At 36.7% G+C, this 23146-nt stretch overlaps 1 protein-coding gene across 13 annotated transcripts in view; it reads right to left on the bottom strand.

Annotated features, from left to right (window-relative positions):
* Positions 1-2452: 2452 nt before the first annotated feature.
* Positions 2453-23146, bottom strand: part of LOC131431091 (rho GTPase-activating protein gacI-like) — a 73535-nt gene continuing 52841 nt past the window's right edge. For 12 of the 13 annotated variants that reach the window (XM_058596583.1, XM_058596577.1, XM_058596576.1 and 9 more), the window contains exons 5-8: positions 14132-14381; positions 13926-14072; positions 4882-6190; positions 2453-4482 (exon numbers count right to left, since the gene is read on the bottom strand). In XM_058596583.1, coding sequence (XP_058452566.1) covers positions 3726-4482; positions 4882-6190; positions 13926-14072; positions 14132-14381 — 2463 coding nt within the window. In that variant the 3' untranslated portion in view covers positions 2453-3725. The remainder of the gene's footprint in view (positions 4483-4881; positions 6191-13925; positions 14073-14131; positions 14382-23146) is intronic. The other variant, XM_058596590.1, reaches the window with a different exon arrangement.

The raw sequence follows: 23146 nt of genomic DNA, 5'->3' as shown, positions 1-23146 counted from the left end.
TGTGAGCTCAATTTTTTTCCATTTTTTTGTTCATATCATCTTTCATTTTCGGAACCGTAAAATGGAGTTGCTACACCGGTTTTACCAAAATTGTTTTCAAATAAAATGTTATACGTTGGTATCAAATCCTTTTCCTCTTCGCTCAAATTTTCGGAGATTACTTAACCGATTTCAATATCAAGCCTAGGTTCATTTGGAAAACACTATGGTTATTATTACCGGTATCACTACATGGTGAAAACCAAGTGAAATAATTGTGACCCTTGTTATGGGTATCACTTCACGGTGAATATCAAGTCGCATCAGAGAAAAAAGTAATTACCCTGGTAATAAAAAAGCACATACTTATCCCGCCATATGACAGCTAATAATCGCTAATTGGCATTTCAATCGCACTTGAAACAGAATTAAGGCCGACTTTGGCAAAATATATTCATAGATAATGCTTATTTATGACTGGTGTGCATTCCGAAAGCTGAATTCTGATTGATTTACAACAGATGAGCTTTCAGATTGCAGATATCGAGCTATAAGCATTTTTGGTGCTCATAAAAGGCTATTCTAATGTCATTATTATTGCTTACTGTTTACCTGGGTACTTAGATGGCTAGGAAAATTTGCGCCCAAGACAAAACTTGATTTGCCGCCCCCATCGTTGGTTTAGTGAGCAAAAAAATAATGTCGTTTTCATTTTTAAATTGCAATACACTGGTGTAGCGAAAGCTGCACTGAAACCGTTCGTTTTTACCAATTGCACTACACCAGTGCTACACTTATTCTGCACCGATACCACTGGTGTAGTACTCATCAAAAGTTTGGTGTAACTCTGTGCAATGGAATCGTTTATTGTAGTCAATGGTTACTGTTTATGTTTTCGTCATTTTTGTTCGTTTATTGATGCCTCAGTGTAGCACTGCACCGGTGTAGTGCAAATTAAAAACGAAAACGTCATAAGTTTCCTCAACTACAAAAAAAAGGTCCAATATTGATTTGCCGCCTTCAAAAAAATGTTGCACCCGGGGAGTTCTTTTTTCTCAACAGACTAATTTTTCTCGGAGATACCTGAACCAATGCTAAAAATTTAAAACGATTTTCAAATTTACTATTAGGTCTTTTATGTGGTACGAATACCTAAGCATAAAAACGAAAGTCAGATTATTAGATGGAAAATTGACCCATTTAATTCAAGTATACGTTAAATATCTGGACAAGAACAACAAGGAATCACACCCACGGTTACGTTGATCTGTTAGGTAGGCATAGCTATGAATATGATATGAAACCTGATATTGTCAGCGCATTGATTTGTCATGTCAGCGATTTTGATCTTACCAATCTTGCATTTTTAAGAAATGTACAGAAAATCCCGAGTGTCAGATTGATCTATCCTAGAAATTATGCATTGATCAGAATTCCGTGATACTATAGAATTTATACGAACAGGAAACCGAGCGGCTTAGTAAAACCGTTACAATTTACAAAAAAATGCTCAGCAAATAGAGTTCAATAGTGATAGAGAATAACAAAATTGTTTCGCCTATCAAATTCGCCGCTCTAAACCACGTTCATGTTCCAATGTAAAAAACAGCGGAAATTGCGACAACTTTTTCATATAACCAGCAGTCGCAGTCTCCTTCTGTTCGTGAGCAACAAAGGGTCAATTTCACTTCACACTTTCCTAACATATAAAAGGTTCTCTAACAAATTCGAAAAATAGTTCCATATAATTAGAAAATATCACATATAAAATGTGAATTATAAGATTCAAGCGCTTTCCCAGCCCAAATATATTCTTCAACTACTAAACACTATGTGTTTCTTATAATTATTGGTTTTTGCAGTAATCAAGCAGCATAGTTTAGGAAAATTAAAAAGCACAAACAAAAAAAACAATCTGTCCAATTTACATTATTCAGATTTTCTAAGCTGTTAGATAATTTTTTTTTTCGACACACGCTGAATAATGTTAGGACAGTTTTTTTACTGTTTTCAAGCATCATATATGGAAAACTCGCTTTCACCTTTGATTAGAAGCATCTGTTAATGTATTATTGTGTGTGTGTTCCTTAAAATATACAACAGGATTTTTCTACTAAACTGCGATAGACATGTAGAATAAACTGATTACCAGTAGAACTGAATTGAGCATCTATAATTCTTTTTTTTTATTAGAACATTAGTTCTAACAGTCACACTGTTTCGGTTGACATCAAGCTCGCCAACAACCCTCACAGGCAGTGAATGCCGTCTACCATTTTCCTGTGATAGTTACATCGTGGACACAGTTTACAAACAAAAACAATTTTGCTAACATTGCGTCCAAACTCAATTCAATTAGAATGCATTTTTTAGGCACTAGATTTGCACCGGCTTCTCTGTTCTGACTCCCAATTCAGTATTTTCGTTGGCCCAACCAAAAAGTGGAAGTACTGAGGCGAAAATAAAAGAATCGTTAAAATAATAAAATTTTATTAAACCTAACTGACTTGTGTTTTTTTTATAGAAGCGATGCGAACCGGCGAACGGGCTGTCGTGGAAAAGAACGAGAAAAAAGGCAATCTGTGGTTTGCTGAATTTCTGTCCCTGTAATGATTGGCGCAATCTGTACAGAAAGTGTACGGTAAACTTCTGCAAGTTTTAACACCCGGGTATTAAATTTGTTCTGCTGAGTTCACTTTGTGTTAAATAATTATTTGTTAGAGTTTCTTGATCCAAATGCCATGGAGTTCGACATTTATTAAAAAAATTCTTAAAAAAAAAACAATCGATTGGTGAAGGATTTAATGTTACATTGACAACTTGACTTATCTAAGATCTGTTTGTAGAGAATTTTATAAAAATGGAACTGAAGAGTGACAACAAATGCATGCTACCAACTGGGATTTCTGATTATATTCATGAGCTTTCACAAAAAAAAAAACTTTCTGATCCATATTTGGCTTCAATAAATGTTTCAAGCTTCCGGGTCGGCGGTTCGGAGTATAAGGATTTATTAGTGGCCGTAGGATCATTGCACTGGTCATGTAATAGTCATGTACACTCACAAGTTGGTTTTCGGGAGTCAGTAGAAGTAGAAGGTCAAGTTCCGCCATGGAATTTAGTACCCTAACTTTACTTTGCTTTTTGAATGATTTAAGCGCTCAAGCCTTAGGAAAACAGAAATGGTTGAATAACACGAATCGTACAAAAAAACTTTCGTTTTGAGTTGAAAGACTGAGTCCCAGTTTTTCTCGCATGTGATTGAATCTGATATATCACAGTAATTATAATAAACACAACAATCATTATTTAACAAAAAATTACTTCGGAGATAACGATGGTTTTCTTAAGACCATTTGTTGCTATCCAAAAAAAATGAATGAGTGAGAACACTCGTGTGCATTGAAAATAATTGCTTTTATGTCGCGCAGTGCTATTGACATTATCTTAACCAACTTAGTTTGAATTTGAAACAACCTGACCGAATATATCCAACGAAAAATAATTCTTTTCAAGAAAATGAGTTTTGAAAATGCTTCAAGGTTGAATACAAAGACAGCAAATGCATTATAAATGCAGGAAAACTCAGTTCTAGTCTTTATTGGCCTCCAGCACATCCAGCAAAATACCACAAATCGCCACTTTTCGTCCCTATCGCTTCGGTTCGTTTGGCACCGCACGCTTTTTATGTTATTATTTTATACATAAATACCCTTTTTGCTTGATTATATCAGTAGCTCACACTGTTATAAATCCGTCGAGTCGGATGATTTTGGCCGCCCCACTGGCGGTGGTGGTGCCGGAACCTGCGGTCGCTTTATTTTGGCCTGGTCAAATCCACGCGGAGATTGTGGCACCTGCTGAAGACTAGTAGTGATTGCGACATTGCTTGCACTTGCTGCCGACGTCGTGTCCTCCTCCGCCGTTTGTTCGGCCGTTGGTTTCTCAGGTGACTGTAGATCACTCCCAAGCGAGCCGGTTGATTCCATCATCGCCAGGGGAGGAATACCCTCCGGTACCGTTGTGATCGGTGCCAAGCACACTTTGTCTTTCTTAGCTTTCTCTTCACCCGACTGTTTATCTGCTACGTCTATAATCGCAACCTGTTGCTTGTCAATATTGTAGACCTGTGCCCTTTCTAGCACAGTTGAACCGATGTCCTTGTTAGCACCGCTGCTAGTTTCTCCCCGGAAACTTTGTGCTTTCTTCAGTGAGTTGGTAGTACTGATGAAGGTGTTCATTCCCTCACTAACCTTGGATATTTCCGGAACGGAACCCTTAAAGCTTTGTGGCCTCAGTAGAATTGCGGGCCGTTCTGGGATTACGGGTTTTTCGCGAATCGTCGTAGACGAAGAAAACCCACTGTCGTCGTCGGTACTGTTTCCGTTCGGACCCGATCCAGTCGGGGTCTTGGCTGATACTAGCGTTGTTCTCGGCAGTGCCACCGGTTTGACCGGAAGTGGACACGAGGGCCGATTGTGGTTTTCCTTATTCTCCTTACTACTGAAATGAGAAAGTTGGAAAATACTATTTTAGTTAGAGTATCAAAGATATTTCAAAGCATCGAAAATAACATACAAATTTTGTATTTCAAAGTTCAATAGCCAATCAAAATATCGAACTAATTTGATGACATATCATTTATTGAACGAACCTTAAAAACAATGCTCATTTCAGGCTAGTTCGAATAAGAAAATGCGGATTGAATTTATGAAAAATGTGATACTATCGCAAATGATCTACGATTGATTACCAAAATAAAACGTCCCCTGAAACGAGCAATTTAATATGCGTACATTATTAACATCCTTCTCAGCACTTTGCGGAACATGCTTGTCATCTGCACGCATGATGATATTTTCAAAACAAAAAATAAAACAATTGATCATAAAAACAACTTACCCTAAACTGCTGGTACTATCACAATTAGGAGCATTTGGTAATTTGTTATTTTGTTGGTACAAATTTTGCTGCCCCTTGGTTCGGTTCAGCGTTTGACTCTCCCCGATGCTTACTGCTGCGGGTCGCGGAGGAGGCATCTTATCGCCCGCTGCTCCGACACCCGACTTAATCTTCAACAGGTCATCGTGGCTTTCGGTTCGCATCATCGGTTGCCGTTCGCTGGCGTACTCTTGCTGGGCCTGTTTGTAGGCGTGATGCTGTAACGACTGGAACCCATCGTCGTCCCGGTCACGACCGATACCATTATTGTTCAACTGCTTGAAATAGGCAGCCGTGTTTGACTGGATCTTGGTGTTTTGGTCACGCGAACTTTGCTTACTACTGGCCACTGTTGGTGTGCTATTCTTGTGATGGCTGTCCGGCGGTGTCGGCGCCGCCTGTTTGTTGTGTTTTCTTCGAACCGTTGGTTTCGGGCTGCTGTCATGAGGCGGACTGGAATGATCCGATAGGGAACTGTTCGACTGACTGCGATGTTTGATGAGCTGATCATTGCTGTTGATTAGAATAAGACTAGTATCGTGACTGCTGCTGCGGGAATGTGATGTCGACGGTTTTTGGGAGTTGTTGTTGTTGTATGTCCCCCCTTCTCCACCCCCGCCTCCACTACCTCCTCCGCCGCTGTTGTAATACCGAATCTCATCCTGACTACCCATCATGGTAACGATCATTGATTTCGACATGTAGTCATTGGGTGCAGCTCTCACCGGAAAGTCTTTATCCACTGGAAATCCACCGTTATCCGGGAACAGTGAATCTCGGCTCATGCTTGTGTAAAAATTTACCTCTCCGTCGAAGAAAAATCCCCAATCGGCTATTAATGCTTCCACAATTGTATTCACCGTCGCAGTACTGTTAACTTGATCGATATAATTTTCATTCTCATTCGGTGACCACAGCAGATTTGGTGACATCACAATCGCAATGTTCTGCGGTGACATTTTGTTCTCTTGATTCTTTTCCGACAAATAAGACAGGAACTTGGTGAGGTATCGCAGATTGTCGTAGTTTTCCTTCGGTAGTTGGTTAACGATGTTCAGGATAGCCGCCTTCCGTTGAGCTTCGTTTTGTTTCTGGGCGGCCGCCACAAAGTCCGGATAGAACTCGAACGTTAGCAGCGGGTCTGGCAGGCTGCGGAGATACTTTTTCAGAACTCCTGCCGTCACGTGGGGATCGGCATATTTGTCCGCCAGCGGAGGTGTCACGTAGTTAGCGTTGATAGCCGAGATCATTCGTCGTAGTTTGGAAGAAGCTGAAAAAAAAACAAAATATAATGTGGGATTTAGTTTGACGACCATCGAAGGTGCCTGAGGTGCTAGTCTAAGTGTATTTTACCATCTTTCGAGAAACTGTTCATGACTGGACAGAATGGGCTGTATTTATAGTATTTATTAAGGTAGAATTTAAATGACTACCCCTCTCAAGGGTTTCATTGTTGTAGTGACGGCATCGACCGCTATTTAGCACCAACGTTGAAAAATAGTTTGACGTAGGACTATATGTTATGCTGGAAATTTCAACGAAATTGCTCCAGATTTGATTTATTCACAACTTTTTTCACATTCGATTTCTGGCTGTAAAATTTTGGATGGCTGGAAAATTTTGTAAAATTAACGTTTTTCTTCAAATATTATCTAAAATTCGCCGGAAATAAGAAAGCACACGAAACAACTTAAGCCAAAGAAGTTTTTCGAAAATATGGGTTTGGAAACGATGATTATTCTAGTGAGCGATGAATAACGATATTTGCAAAACGGAGATTTGAAAAGATATCATGTCTTTGATAGCTTCAGTATTATTATTTAGCCCTTTACATATTTTTTAAATTTATTTTATCCATCGTTATTTTAAAGTTTTCCGGAATGTATTGATGTTCACTAATTTATAATAAATTTCTGCTGTCTTTGAAATCTTTTACAGTCCTCAAACTTACTCTAAACGCATGCTTCAAAATATGGAGAATAATGTTATCTGAATTTCATTCAATTTATATAACTTCAAAATTTCGTTGGAGATTCTTCGGAGATATTTGAAACAAATAGATGCATTTCGCGCCAACTCGAACCATGAGGGGGGGGGGGCTTGCTTAGGGCCTAAACGATGAAAAAAATCATCATTTTTACGAATGTTTTCCAGAATTATCGTTCAACAAAATAAATTCAAATGTTTTGCATGATTTTTCCTTCGAACAACATTTTGTAATTTTTTCGTGGAAAAATATTGAGAAATAAGTCGGTGAAGAGGTATTTTTGAGAACGCTTCTTAAAAATCATGATTTTCGGTGTCCACTGTATCTCAGCGCAGACTGATCAGAAGTGAACAAATGAACGCAGCATAAAGACTGTTCCAGAAAGTATGGACGCACTTTGATTTCGATGTAAATAATTCATAAGTGTTAGATATTCAAATTTTATTCGATATACTGATAATATTAGACTACAACAACAGAATATTATTCTCAACATTAGCTACTTAGCCATTGTAGACTAGCTGGCGCACCTTCTTGCGAACGTTCCTTATTAAATTCCGTACAGATTTCTTGGCAACAAGTTTTGCCACTTTTTTCCGATCTTTTTCGAACTGTTGAATGGTTTCGGCTGCCGAGACATGTTCGTTAATGCCCAAAATTCCTCAATTGGTCGAAGTTGTAGGTAATTTGGTGGATTCATGTCTTTTGGGACGAAAGTGACATTTTTGGGTAGTATACCATTCTACCGTTGATTTCGAGTAGTGGCAAGAAGCAAGATCTGGCCAGAAGACAACAGGATCCTTGTGGCTTCGAATCATGTGTAGAAGTCGTTTTTGTAAACATTCCTTGATGTATATTTCGCTGTTCATTGAAGTAGTGGTGATGAAGGGTTTCGAAATCTTACCGCAGCTACAAATTGCTTGCCAAACCATAGCTTTCTTACCAAATTTTTGACTTCAATCGATATCTCGGACTGGTTTAACACTTGCCCTTCTCGCTCCGTATAATATTGTGGTCCCGGCAAGGATTTATAATCGAGTTTCACGTAGGTTTCGTCGTCCATGATTATGCAGTTCAAATTTCCAGCAAGAATCGTATTATACAGCTTTCGAACCCTCGGCCTGATCGATGCTTCTTGTTTCGGACTACGTTTTGGTTGTTTCTGCTTCTTATGGGTTCGAAGATTCAAACGTTCTTTAGCACGAAGAACACTTGACTTCGAAGTGCCCACTTTTTTGGCCACATCCCGAACTGAAACCTCCTTCTTTTGCTCGAACGCCTTTAGTATACGTTTATCCAACTGAGGGTTAGAAGGACCTTTTTTCGACCCGTTTTCGGTTTATCCTCAAAAGTGTTATTCTCACCGAACTTCCTGATTGCATTTCGCACGGCTTTTTCACTTACTCCTTCCATTTTTGCTATCTTTCTCAGTGACAGCCCGCGTTCTGTGCACCATTTGTACACAATTTTTCGGCGTTGTTCTGTTGAAAGTCCACGCATTTCGGAACAAACTAATAATCAATGGAAACAATTAATTACTCCAGGGAGCACGTAGGGTCTAACATTTTTAAAAAATCATATTTATTCTTTTATAATTTATCATAATGAAAAATTTCAAGATTTGAAGCGGTCGTCAAATGGTGAGATAACTAAGTCCTCACAAGTCCCTATCTCATGCCTCCCCGAGCGTCTATGATGACATTTGGTCAATAGAACGGCGTCGACTGGGTGCTATCGCCTTCTGCGTTAGTAGCAGAATGAGAGGGTGCGAAATGGCTTGTAGGTTGAAGCCCATCCTAAAGTGCAATGTTTATCATAGTATATTGTAACATATAATTCTGTCGTTTATTACATCATGTATTATTAGTATTATTTTTATTATGAGAAGAGCGTAACTTACACTGCGACATTAACTGTTATATTATATCATAGCCTATTGTTTCATATATTATCGTCTTACACTATTTTATGTTATTATGGTATTATACTGCATTGCATCATAGCATATTATATTATATAATTATATTATATTTTATGATATTATATTATATTGTATTCTACTATATTATGTTATATTGTATTATGTTGTATTATATTATATTATATTATATTATATTATATTATATTATAGGGTTTATTGTGAGTAGTACTACGTACCTCTGCGCAAAATATAAATTTGTTTTCCTTATAAATTATCATTATCATTATCAGTTATATTAAAGTAATCTTTTAACTAACTATCAAGGTCGTCACAAGGTGAGCTTGGTCCTCACTGGTTCCTGTTTCATGCCTACACGTGTGTCTGTGGTGACAATGTGGTGGTCGATGGAATGCGTTGAGGGCAGAATGAGAGCATGAGAAATGACATATAAATTCAAGTAATATAATATCATAGCATATCGCAACATATCATTTTATTCATTCTATTATTTATTATATAATTCATTGTACTATATTAGATTCGTTTTTTATTATTATTTTCATTATTATATTTACTGTTATTATTATTAATTTGTCATCAATAAAAATAACATATATTATTTTTATAGATGTGGATATTATTATTGTTATTAGAAGAGAAATATTCTACTTCCTGCAGTATTGCGAAGATAGAAGAGCATAACTGACACTCTACACTAAATGTTATTTTATATATTGTTTTATGATATATTATATTATATTGTATGACATTGTATTATATTATATTAAATTAAAATATATTATATTATATTATGTTATATTGTATTATTTTGTAATCAATTATATCTTTTCATGTTATATTAATTTCATTACACTATGTTTCATTGTATTTTTCAATATAAAACATTTTGCACGGGGTCGTAAAGGGTAGGGAGCATCAGGGCATCGGACGAATTGACGACTGGACGAGGGATTGTGGATAGCCAGCCCAAGTCACTTGAAGGAAACTTGTTTCCTTCTGAAGGTTTGAAATGAGTCTGACGCGCCCTTCTCAAACAAACCATCAGGCGGGTTCAAGCATGTATAGCGAAATGCTTCATCCATGCACTGGATATTATGGTTGGAAGAGCTTCTTTTATTCCCGCGGAATACGAGTAAGTAACTCTACTTACATATCCGCCCAACCCTTTTTGTTCGCTTTTCGGTAACAGCTATAGTAAGAAAGTGAATGGATGAGTCATATCGGGGCTACTGTAAGTCTACCCGCATCCACTGGCAAGTCCTTGAACTGATGGTGGCTTCACTTCACATCACATCACATCACATGAAAAATTTCAAGATTTGAAGCTCTTGCTTCTTCGTAGAATGAGATAGCCATAGATAAAAGTCCATAACTTCCAGAGTTTCGTTTCAACAGGCTTGAAAATTTATTACTACTACTATAAGAAAACTATAAGAAAACAATAAATGATTTTTCAAAAGTGTCAGACCCTACCCGCCTTTTAAACTTTTTGGAAATGTGACTCTGTCACCAAAAAATCATTTTGCATACTTTGTTTTCCCAAAACTAATCTAGACTGTCATTTGAAAAGGGCCAGAGTTCCCTTACATTTTTTTTCAAACCTGCTGAAGATTTTTTCAAAAAAAAAAATATTGAAAAAGTTCTACACTGGATAAAAAAAAACATTTCAAAAATTTAAAGTCGGGCTTAAAAAAAAAAGACTACCCCCCTTAAGGGGGGCAATTCAGCAACCAAGGATGGCTTTAGTCGTATCAAAAAACGCTCACTAGCAACTCTTCACACGATTCAATCAGTGCCATCAGAGACGGATATCAACGCAGCAACAAAAAACCGGCATGATTCATTTAACATAGAATAGACACCAGTGCGAGAGCGTATTTCTCTCGATGACCTGTCTGAGAATAAAAGGTTAGCACGCTGCTGTTGTGATTCTCTCTAAAGCAACAAACGGTCGCTTATTCTCGTTTCGCGATCCGATTCTATACGGGCAGTTGATAATTGCGATAGAATCATTTTACTATTGCCGCTTATTCTAACAATGTGCATATAACCTTTGTATAAGTTGTGTCTATGAAAATGTATGTGAATGCTCCACACAAGGGTTTTGAAACATTGCAACCTAGTATGAGAATCATCAATTCGATTTTCTGCGATAATTGTCAATTTTGATTCTCTTTTGGTAAATTCCACACAGCACCAATCATTTATCAGACTGTATTTTTTTAGGGGCCGTGAAATACTCAGAGTATGAAGTGTAGAAGAAATGTAGAAAAATTCTCTCGCGGTTCATGCATTGAGAGACTTGAGTTCTTGTAGCATCTTCTATCGGATTGAAAATGTTGTATACAATATTGATAAATATCGAGCAGCTTCTGTCAAATTTTCGGCAATCACCAACACTGTTCGCAAATAGCGTTAACTTTACGTTTGCTTAACGTTTCAAGTTTAACTGTTTAAGCAGTTCAATCTGAACTGCTCTGCACTGATTAATCGAAGACGAAACGTGAAAAATAGTAACACAATTTAAAGTCATGTGCTCTTAGTACAAACTGGTTACTTGCAGCTCAACATGAGCTTGTGTCTTTTTTTGTTTCGATTATAGTGGTTCGAACCTTAAGGCCATTAGTTATTTTATATTCACAAAGTTCTAAACACATAATTCAAAAACAATCAAATCTATGATTTCACCCTCTAGAACTTTTGCTGGCATTATTCGACGTTAGACTGCGAAGAGTGTCGTTTCGAGAACCGTTTGCACCGCACGAGAAGAAAATTGTTTCATGTTGATCCTTTGTCTTCAAGGAAAACACCATTATACTTTTTTAATTATAGAGGTTTCAACCATAAGGTCATTCGCCATCGAGCCAGTACAACTTTCTGACCCTATGTGCAGGGTTGGAAATCGTGCCCAAGTGGGCAGCGTGAAACCCATCGACTTACCCGTTACGCTATACCATATATCATTATTGTAAAACATAGAAGTTCCGGCTCATTGCTCCATTCCTGGCAATGAAAGAGCCGATATTTTAGCCAAACGTGGTGCTATTGAGGGTGAAATTTATGAGAGACCAATTGCTTTCAACGAATTCTATAGCTCGTCTCGCCAAAGAACACTTGCCAGCTGGCAAGCTTCTTGGGATAAAGATGATCTGGGTCGGTGGATGCACTCAATTATTCCGAAAATATCAACAAAGGCATGGTTCAGGGGACTGGATGTGAGTAGAGATTTCATTCGTGTGATGTCCACACTCATGTCCAATCACTACACGTTAGATGCACATCTCCTTCGAATTGGGCTCTCCGAGACTAATCATTGTGCTTGTGGCGAAGGTTATCGAGATATTGATCATGTCGTTTGGACATGCGTGGAGTATCGTGATGTCAGATCTCAACTAATAAATTCTTTGCGTACCCAAGGTAGACTATCCAATATCCCAGTTCGAGACATTCTTGCTTGTCGTGACCTTCCATACATGAAACTTATTTATCATTTCATAAAGAAAACTGGAGTTTCAATTTAATAAAGGCCCCTTTCAAGACTTAGTTCTGATCCCAGCTGCGTCCATGAGTTCAACCAATAGCTAAATTAGAATAAAAATAATGTAATGATACAAACAAACTCGAAACAGTTTATGAAATTATTAACAAAATGTCTGAAAATAACAGCTTATTTTATAATTTATAGAAGTTAATCGTTTGGTTCAAATAATATTTCCGAGTAGATTTCATAATTAATAACGAGTTACCTAAGATGATATTTAAGTAATAAGAGAATATGTTTTAATAAATGCAAAACGTTGTGACTATGTTAGAATTAAATTAGGATAAGAATATTATGTAAAAGTGATGCTACGGCGAAGAAAAACTTATGTAAACTGCCTTAAGAAATAAACGTATTTATGAACATAGAAGTTGTTTAATTATTCGATTCTTTCAAGAACCTATTTACCCATCCTAAAACTAACTACGATAGTATAGGATAGGACATCGATTTGCAATAGCAAATCAAGCCATTGAGTGGACTATGTGCGGAATTGCTTTGTGTGCTGTTCACCTTACGCGATTTATTTCATAAGTGTTCTGAGGATTCTCGCTTTCGAAGAAAATACCATCAACATCGTTCAATATCGAATAAATTCAACTAAGCGGTTCCAATCAATCACGAAGAACTAATTTGTGATATTTCCTTCCATTGAAATGAGAAAATGTGAAAATATTAATCCCAAAGTAGTGCAATTTTCGTTCCTGAAAATTCAAAATATTAGCAACAGAATTTTTTTTTTTAGTCTGAAGGCCCTGAATCTTTACACATAACACGAATACGCCAACTTTGCAGATGTTTCTGACATAGCGTACTCCTTCAGTATTTCAGTTCCCGTTACCTCATTTCTTCAATTTAATATAATAACGAAAATTGAGCTACGAAACAATTGTACTTTCAAATGTTTATGGATATAAATTATGATTCTTGCTTAACTGGCTGTTGAAAATATTATGCAAACATCGAATAACAAAAGCTAAAGATATGAAATTTTTAAATGGACACATTAAGCAATCTAATTGAGAAGGTGGAAATTTAAATCCATTTCAAATATCATCAAATAATTGAATCAAACTTGAAGTTAGATGTTAAATTCAAAATCGTACACTCATAGTTATGTGCATCACTTCTGTGTAATATTCGTTCGTAGTTGTTCTTGGCTAAGAGATAATTGTACAGCCATACGGTTGTAATTTGAAAACTGTTTCCACCCAACATGTGGCTTCACCAATATAGCAAGTTAGCGAGAAAGTGATAAACATTTACTATTTTCATGACATCAGCATTAAAACAGTGTTCTACCATCCGATCGATCCGTTTCTCATTAATTTCAAACCATACAGACTGAAAGGCGATAATCAGTATCCGCTATAAATACTGTTCACGCCACACTATTGATGATTAAAGTAATAAAGGGAGTAAAACACGTTCTAATATCAATCAAATTTTAGCATCGAGAGTACGATGAAACCGTTACCACGGCGGTAAGTATGTATTGATTTCTAACCATAATGACTGCAGCATTAGACACTTACCACAGCCAACTCTCAGCAGTCCTTCCTCATAGAGGCCTTTCTCTAGCAAACAGCAGACACAGAGCTCGATGACGTAAGCGATTTTACGATTCGTCGCTTTCAGATGCTCTCGCAGGGGCGTGTGGAAAATTTGTTTATTATTTCGGCCTAAAAAGAGAAAACATTATTCAAAGGAAGCTGGTAAATTGAAAAAGCAAACAACTTACGGAACAAGCCATCCATGCTATTGATGGTACTCTGGATCTCCCGCAGTGCCGAGGTATAGTACAATTCCTGGTGTTTGACGTATTCCTTAACATAGTTAGCGATGTTCTCCTCCTCGGCCAACAGTTCGTACATGTACGATTCGTACAAATCTCGCTCCTTTTCAAGCTTGTTGTGTAATTCCTCCTGGTCATCTTTGAGCTGGGTTAGCTTAGCCTGATTGCCGAGCTGGTCATTGTTGCGTTGCGCTGACTGCAATATGACAAAGGAGTTAGTTAGTAAGAACCGACTAGAGCACATAGAACACGGGAAGGATAAGAAGACTGGAAATGAGATTCAAGTAGTATGAATGAACTGATTTACGATTTACGATGAAATCTAGAATTTCCGGAAACTATTATAATATAAACATTTTTTTGAAAATTTTCGAAACTCATGTGGCCAAAAAAACGGTCCAATCAATCAATCGTCAATCTTCAAAAGGGCCAAATTTTTATTAGTAAATTATTTTTTGTCGTGAATACGACTTACTTTACTATGGGGCGCCTTTTCAAAGTTTACCCTCTGAGAGAGTAATATGTTTTTAATCGTAAATATTTCTTGTATCTAACGAATCAACATAATTTTACTACATGCCATCGGAAATATTATCACAATTTTATGATAAAATTTTCAGTTGTGTGACATAATCTCAAATAATTCAAAATTGAACTTTTCTGAAATGTTTGGTATAAACGAGTATCAAATAGGATAAATCCGAAGGCGCGTTTGCCTTTTTCGTATTTTTAAAGATCATAGCTCAGTGATCTGTGAAAGGATTTATATAATCTAACTACCAATAGAATCGAAATTTTTAAACTTAAACGTGTAAAGCAACAGTATTGAAGTATTTCAATAGTAAACTATTGAAAAATCTGTCTCATTTAACCCATGTCAACACCAGCCAATCAGAGCGCGTTCTGAGGAAGAGAACAAAATATCTGCTGCTGTGCAACAAATCGTTCAAGAAAAATGTCTCGAACAGTGTTTAATATCGTAGTGAGTTCCACAATTTGGTCCTTCTGAAAGGCAGGAATGAATCCCGTACAGCATCCTGATAGTTTCTTTCAATGAAATGCATATACAAAATGAAATAATCCACATTAAAATTATATATGCTGCTATTTTTATGGCCTTTAGGACCGCTCAATAGTGAAAACGAAGTCACGTAAAAAGAAACCTCTTAACAAAAATTGGATCAGTTTGTGTGTGTCGTTTGCAAAGCTAGTTTCGCTTCCGACAAGAGCGATTACTTCACAGCTGCCAGTTGTTTGCATTGGCGAAAAAACAACGAAAAGAAGACAACGGTGGAGAGCATCATACAAAATCAGCCGTTCTTATAGATTCTAAAAGTCTTCTAAGGAACTATTAGGATTTCTTCTTCGCAAATCGAAGGTAAATATCCTCAGTTTAGTGCAAGTTTCTTTGTTTTTGCGAAAAATGTGAAAAAACGAATGCTTGCATAATTCATACAATTGATCAACTAATTGATATTCTAAAGTTTTAAGGAACATGTCAGTTGTTTCCGTATTCACGACATCCAGTTATGTCTCTGACATTACCCACCCGTCTTTTTTTTTACTTTTCTTATATTGCAGGGCTAATAGAAATTTCAAATCGTATATGAGAAATAAATACGTTCCAATTGAAGTGTACCAGGGCGCAAGAATGCTATGAAACTAATTGGGTCATTTTGCCCTTAAAACATAAATTGTCAGATCTTCTTTAAGCTTTAAGAATGATTCCAGATAGGACTGTACCAGCTCTTATGGACGGCATAAAGCATAAGTAACCAGACTTTGTCCAAACAACCTCCAATAATTGATCTAATTTATGTAAACTATGCTACGAAAGAATACAATTCTTGTTGACTTCAGGCAGTGCAAAATTCGACCTTCGATACGAGAACTTAAAGGCTTTCTTAGAGAGTAAATGCATGCTGACATTAAACGTGTGCATTTTCTTCAATGCAACAAGACAAAAAATGTTTTTTACATCCAGTTTTATTAAGAGTTCTATGCAATTCAATTCGCTAAAGACAATAACAATGCGCACTATGTGGAGCATGAAAACATCAAGTACAACATACCAGTGTATATGGAAGATAGTGCTATAGAAGAGCGTGTGCATGATCTTCCCTCAAGCGTCATCGATCCTTATATTCGCAAAACTATTTCCCAGTACGGAGAGATTCTTTCCATCGACAAATAAAAGTGTAAGAACTTTTCCCAGGTATTCGTACGTTTGTTACGCATGCGCTTAAAGAAGGCTATACCTTCTTATGTGAATTTCAGCCAAGATACAAGAATTCCGTGCAAATAACTTGTTACCTATGACAATCAGATGGCCACATGTCAATATTGCCAAAATGCCGTTCACTATGGTAAGCCATGTGAATAACTGAACAAGAAGACATCTGCACCAAAGGGCACACTAACCTCAAAAAACTCCAGCACATCGGAGACAGCCATCAACAACAATGAAGCTTGCTCCTCAACGAAATCAGTTGTACCCTATGTAGGACGAGGTACCCTAACTACAACTAACAACGCACCCAACGCTTGGACAAATGTAAGCAATAACGACGATTACGCCAACAACAGTGACACCGAACCAATGGACGCGAGCGTGAATAGCGAGCCACTGGTCCCCCTTCATTCGTTGGATAGCCATGAAAACGCCTCTCCGCCAAGAAAGAAAATGACAACAAGATCCAGAAATAAAAAAAATTATTTCTTTTTTTTGTTAAACGGCCACATCAAGCCCAAAAGCGAATGAGCCGGAATAAAAACAATTTTATGAACAAAAAAAAAAATAACAACGCAATTCAAAGGATTATTTGCTAACAATTAGATTATTTTCTGTCGATTCATTGAAGAAATACTTTCGGACTGGGTGTTTGATTTCAAGTGCCCTATTTACTAGACTAAAAGCCAGATTGAAAAAAAACTAACAATGCATAACAATTCTCAATAATGCCATCAATGATGAGCTCTTCTGCAAACTGCTTCGTTTGGGTAAATCCTTTATCGTCGAATAACAAATCAATAACGACGATTAACAACATATCATATGTATTCATCCTGCGACAAATCCTTGATCAATTTCGGGAGGACAGCATGCAGTAATATACAATTCAACGAAACAGTGACAAATAGAACCAGATGTTGCAAAAAGTAGATTAGACTGATTCGAGGACGAGCGATGAATTTAAATCAAGAGTCCAGATACTTGGTGTGACATTAGATGCTTATTAGAAGTTAGAAGGAATGAAATCGTGGGCTGCTTTAAGTTTATGAGCTCGCTTACGGTTTGCGAGATAAAAATTCCCGGTTTTTGGAATTGACTCAAATCGCCTCTATTTAGTTTTTTTTTAATATTCCTTTAAGCTTCAAACAGATATCCCATGTCCAAAAAAGAACATCAAAATAAGCTCACTAATTGAGGATTGAAGTACTTATCGGGCATCTTGATGTATAAACAGCATAGAGCCTTTTCCTAGTCATCTTGGGGTTTTGTATACACGTAACCTATTTCTTTCGAGCGCACATGATCGTATTCATTATTTTTTGGTATACATATAATTTAAAATAAATCAATATGGAAAATAAATAAATAAGGAACCACAATCCCTAAAATGGAAACTCTGAAAAACCATCAACAATCTATTCCTGCAATTTCAAAGCATTTTGAATAGTTTTCTTCGTTCCTCCCGGAATTGAAAGTAGAAATATCAGTTCGGCGGGAAAATTATAAACAGGATGATGGCACAGCGATAATAACACAATATCGGTTCGGTTATGATACAACAAATTGCTATTTAAATTGTAGTAATTCGCTTGCAAACACGGTTGTTCAATGAACGATACCCTCAGATGAATTATCATGCTCTGATTGTGATGGAAACCATAAAACCAATTATTAACAATGTTCTATTAGACAACAAATTTTAAATTCTTATGTACAAAAATTTTGACATTGACATCTCATAACACAAATATTGTCTAAAGACTGACATTACTGAAACAAATTATGATGAAACAAGGGCAATCATTAGCAAATTTAAAAACATGAAGACTCCTAAGAATGTTTAATAATTTTAATAAAAATTTTCCCTGTTACCTTTGAATACTTATCCCAAACCTAATAAAAATCCAACTGGAGCATCTAAATTATCCTTATTTTTCAACATGAGCTTTCATTGTGCTGTTATTGATAACAACAAGAAAAACTCTGATGCTTCCTGATTGATTTAAAACTACCTGCAGGCTCTTAAAAATCGTTGGACGAGACATGGGGTGTTGGTCCAATTTCCAATGGAATGTTCAACATAGACCCTGTATGGGACAATAAGTTGTTTCAACACTTTTACTGAACATCTCGCTCAAACGCAAAATTGGATGTTGTCTTCTACTTTTCACTTGTGGAAAAAAATCATGTTGCTAGAAACTATTACTCATATTTTAGTTAGTAATATTTTTCCCGGTTTTTCACTAAAATTCCCGACTTTTTCCCGGTTTTCCCGGTCACTTGCTAACCTGCGCTTATTTTAAATAACAGTTCTCACATTTATTCGAAAGCGGGATACGTTAATTAGTCTCACATGCTTCTTGGTTTAGCGGACGACATTATTAATATTAGAGTTTGTCGCAGAGCTGTGAAATAGGATTTTGTGTCTTTTGATAGGTAAGCTGCAAAAATAGGATCGACCATAAACTCAACAAAGACAAAATACTAAGAGCTGGTCGAAAACGAAGCAGCAAAAACAGTGTTAAATCGGAGATAGAAATCGATGTGTTGATGCCGATAAGTTCATATATCTTAGAATACTAATAATTTTGAAAGTTTTCATTATTAACGCCACGTTAGCTGACCAAATGTGAACAAATAACGACATGTAAATCAGAAATAATATTAAATAGACATAACTTGAATCGATAACTTGATTGAAAACGATCATCAAAGTAAAACTCAATTGGAACGAATAAAACTGTATTTTTGATTTAACGTTTAGTATCGCTGCTAGAACATATTGAAAAAGAAAGAACTGTGAAGTTATTTTATGTTCAATATCCTGCTTAAAATATGTGGGTCGTCAAATGGTGAGATAACTAAGTCCTCACAAGTTCCTATCTGGGGAAGGGTATAGCGTGATGGGATAGTCGATGCTTTTCTCGCAGTCCACCTGGGTTCGATCCCCAACCCCGCACATGGGTGCTATCGCCTTCTGCGTTACTAGCAGAATGAGAGGGTGCGAAATGGCTTGTAGTTTGAAGCCCGTCCTAAAGTACAATATTTATCATAGTATATTGAAACATTTGGTTCTGTTGTTTTGTTGCATTATTTGTTATATATTGAATTGAATTATATTACATTGTATTACATATTATAATCGTTGTTATTGTTATTATTATTAGTATTATTATAATAATAATTTTTATTATTATTATTATTATAAAAAAGAAATATTATATTTCCTGCAGTACTGCGACGAAAGAAGAGCATAACTTACACTGCGACATCAATTGTTATACATTGTATCATAGCATATTATTTCATATATTATCTTCTGTTATGTTATATTATGTTGTATGGTATTATACTGCATTGCATTATATCATATTATATTGTATTATATTATATTATATTTTATTATATTATATTATACTGTGTTATATTATGTTATATCACAGAGAACAGATATCCAACAGACATTCATAAGTGCAAAGTCGTATGCAACGGTGATTTTTAATGGATTTTCACTTGTATACTTTACACAGCTTTTTGAAAAAGTTTGTACTAGTTTGGATGTCTGTTCTCTGTAGTTATATTATATTATACCATGTTATATTGAATTATATTATGTTATATTGTGTTATATTATATTATATTTTATTATATATTATATTATATTATATTATATTATATTATATTATATTATATTATATTATATTATATTATATTGTATTATGCTCAAGTATATCGACAACGGGGAGGAGCAGGAAGTGCAACAGGGTATCTTACAAGTGACTGGATGATGGAGTGGATTGCCAACCTGAGTCACGTGGGGGAAGCTTTGTGTTTTTCCCTGAAGGTCTGAAACGAGTAGGACGCACCCTTCTAACAAACAAACCATCAGGCGGGTTTAAGCTGGTACAGCGAAATTCTTTATTATATGGCCGGATGTTCTTGCTGGAAGGCGCCGGGTAATCAAAACCCATTTTGGCATTCTTAACAGGAATTATATGAAAGCTATCTGATAATCAAATTCGAATCTTCTGCCACAATCGCTATCAAATAGGTCCGAGCGTGTTTTCTTCTGAGGAGAAGAACCAGTTGAATAAGGCGATAGAGACAATATAAGCCATAACAACTACTGCATTCAGTAATAGCCGTTCAACCGAGAAGGTTGTGTATAGAAGCGTACAGTTTAATAACGCTGGTTGGTTTACACGCGTTAAATACGACAACGGTTGAACTACAGGTAGAAACCTGTTGGCAGCAGCCGTTAAAACGTATAGTCGTGCTGCATAAGAGAGCCCTAGTGCTGGGCCAAGTTGGTGAAGGAAACAACAAAGGGCGTTTCCCAAACTCTACCCAGGCCGCAATATACAGCCACAAGTGCTGAGCAGGAGAGTGCAAAGGCACATAGAAGAGGAAGAGTGCAAAGGCACATAGAAGCAGGAGAGTGCAAAGGCACACCGGTGCGAAGGCACTTCGGTGCGGAGCACTAGGAAGAAGGAGACAAGACAACTCGGTCTTTCCACTGCCATACAACACGCAGGTATACACCGGTGACCTGCGCTGGTTACAGCTGGCGAAGACGAAAGCAAATCGGAATTCGAGTGGTGCTGGATGTCAGGTAGCAGTAGCATCACATCATATTCTATCGCTACAGTGAGCTTCAGCATTGTATCAACGTCCAGATACATCCAACAAGAACATCTAGAGCAACGAGGATCTACACGGCAGTGCAACGGAGATAGACAACAATTTCAAGGTAGAAGTTTTTTCTTTTCCTTTTGATTGAGTACTGTGTAGTGTTGGTTTCAAATTTTATTTTAAAGTTTAGTTAAAAATTTTAATGTAATGGATGAATCCATGGACGTAAATCCTAGCATGAATCCGATACCCCCACGAACGAAAAAATATCAGGAGAGCTCTTCTGGGCCTTGGATAGTCTTTTTTAGACGTATATCAAAGCCATTAAACATTTTTCAAATTAATAAAGGTTTGACATCACGATACTCTTCAATCAAAGAGATCATAAAAGTAAATAACGATAAAATTCGTGTTGTGGTAAATAATTTGAAACACGCGAATGATATTGTCTCTTCGGAACATTTCAATAAAGAGTATAAAGTTTACATACCCTCCAAAGATGTCGAAATTGACGGTGTTGTTACCGAAGCGAGTCTTTCGGTAGATGATTTACTCAAGCATGGTGTTGGTCGTTTCAAGAACTCTATGCTTGAGGGTGTGAAAATACTGGAGTGCAAACAACTGTACTCAGTAGTTCATGAAGAGGAAAAAAAAGTTTATCGCCCATCAGACTCGTTTCGAGTGACATTTGCCGGGTCTGCGTTGCCGTCCCATGTCTATGTCGATAAAATTCGCCTCCCTGTTCGGCTTTTTGTTCCAAATGTAATGAATTGTACGAACTGCAAAAAATTCGGCCACACAGCTACTTACTGTAGTAATAAACCAAAATGTATTAAGTGTGAAGGGCCTCGTAAAGATAATGATTGCAACAAGGAAATTGAAAAATGTATTTATTGTGGGAATAGTCCTCATGATGATATTTCAGTATGCACTGCATTTAAAGTGCACAAAGACAAAATTAAGCTTTCTTTAAAAGCACGGTCTAAGCGCACATATGCAGAAATGCTTAAAACGGTCATTGATGTCCCCCCTTTGGAAACCGAAAACGGGTTTTCAAATCTAGAGGAACCAGAGGACTCTGACTCTGACGAAAATAGTGAAGGTAATTCGTTTATCACTACCCAAGGGTCAGTTAAGAGAAAGAAGTCTTCCTCCAAATTACCAAAAAAGACACCTAAAATTTCATCTTCAAAAAAAGATCCCCGTGTTAAACAAAAAAAGTCAAAACCAAAGACTGTGCCTCCTGGTTTGTCAAATTCACAAACCAATCCAGGATCTAGTACAGAAAAAGACAATAATCCAGTGGGCTCCATTTCACAGCCACCAACAGGATTACTGAAGTTTTCGGAAATTGTTGAATGGATTTTCTCAGCATTCAATATATCTGAACCCTTAAAGACCCTCATAATGGCATTCCTTCCAATAGCTAGAACCTTTTTGAAGCAGTTATCAGCTCAATGGCCAATTGTCTCAGGTTTTGTATCTTTTGATGGATAATTTATCACCCGTCGCAAATGATACAATCACTGTCCTGCAGTGGAATTGTCGAAGCATCATGCCAAAACTTGATTCATTTAAAATATCATTGCATAGTCAAAAATGTGATGTATTTGCTTTATGCGAAACATGGCTTACTTCAAACATAGCTTTAAATTTTAATGATTTTAACATTATACGTCTCGATAGAGACTCTCCGTATGGTGGAGTGCTTTTGGGAATTAAGAAATGCTATTCCTTTTATAGATTAAACATCCCTTCAACTTCTAGTATAGAAGTTGTTGCTTGCCAAATAAACATTAAAGGCAAAGATATTTGCATAGCTTCGGTTTATATTCCTCCAAAAGCACAAGTTGGACAGCAACAGCTTAATGAAATGGTTGAAGCCCTTCCTGCACCACGATTGATTCTGGGGGATTTAAATTCGCACGGTATTATGTGGGGTTCCGTTTACAATGATAGCAGATCATCTTTAATACAAAACATTTGTGACAATTTTAGCATGACGGTATTAAATATGGGTAGCATGACACGGATCCCAAGACCTCCGGCACGCCCAAGTGCATTAGATCTATCTCTTTGCTCAACATCAATTCGAC

The sequence above is a fragment of the Malaya genurostris genome, chromosome 2 (genome assembly GCF_030247185.1).
Source record: "Malaya genurostris strain Urasoe2022 chromosome 2, Malgen_1.1, whole genome shotgun sequence".
Taxonomy (NCBI): domain Eukaryota; kingdom Metazoa; phylum Arthropoda; class Insecta; order Diptera; family Culicidae; genus Malaya; species Malaya genurostris.
This window is presented reverse-complemented; position numbering and strand designations above follow the sequence as displayed.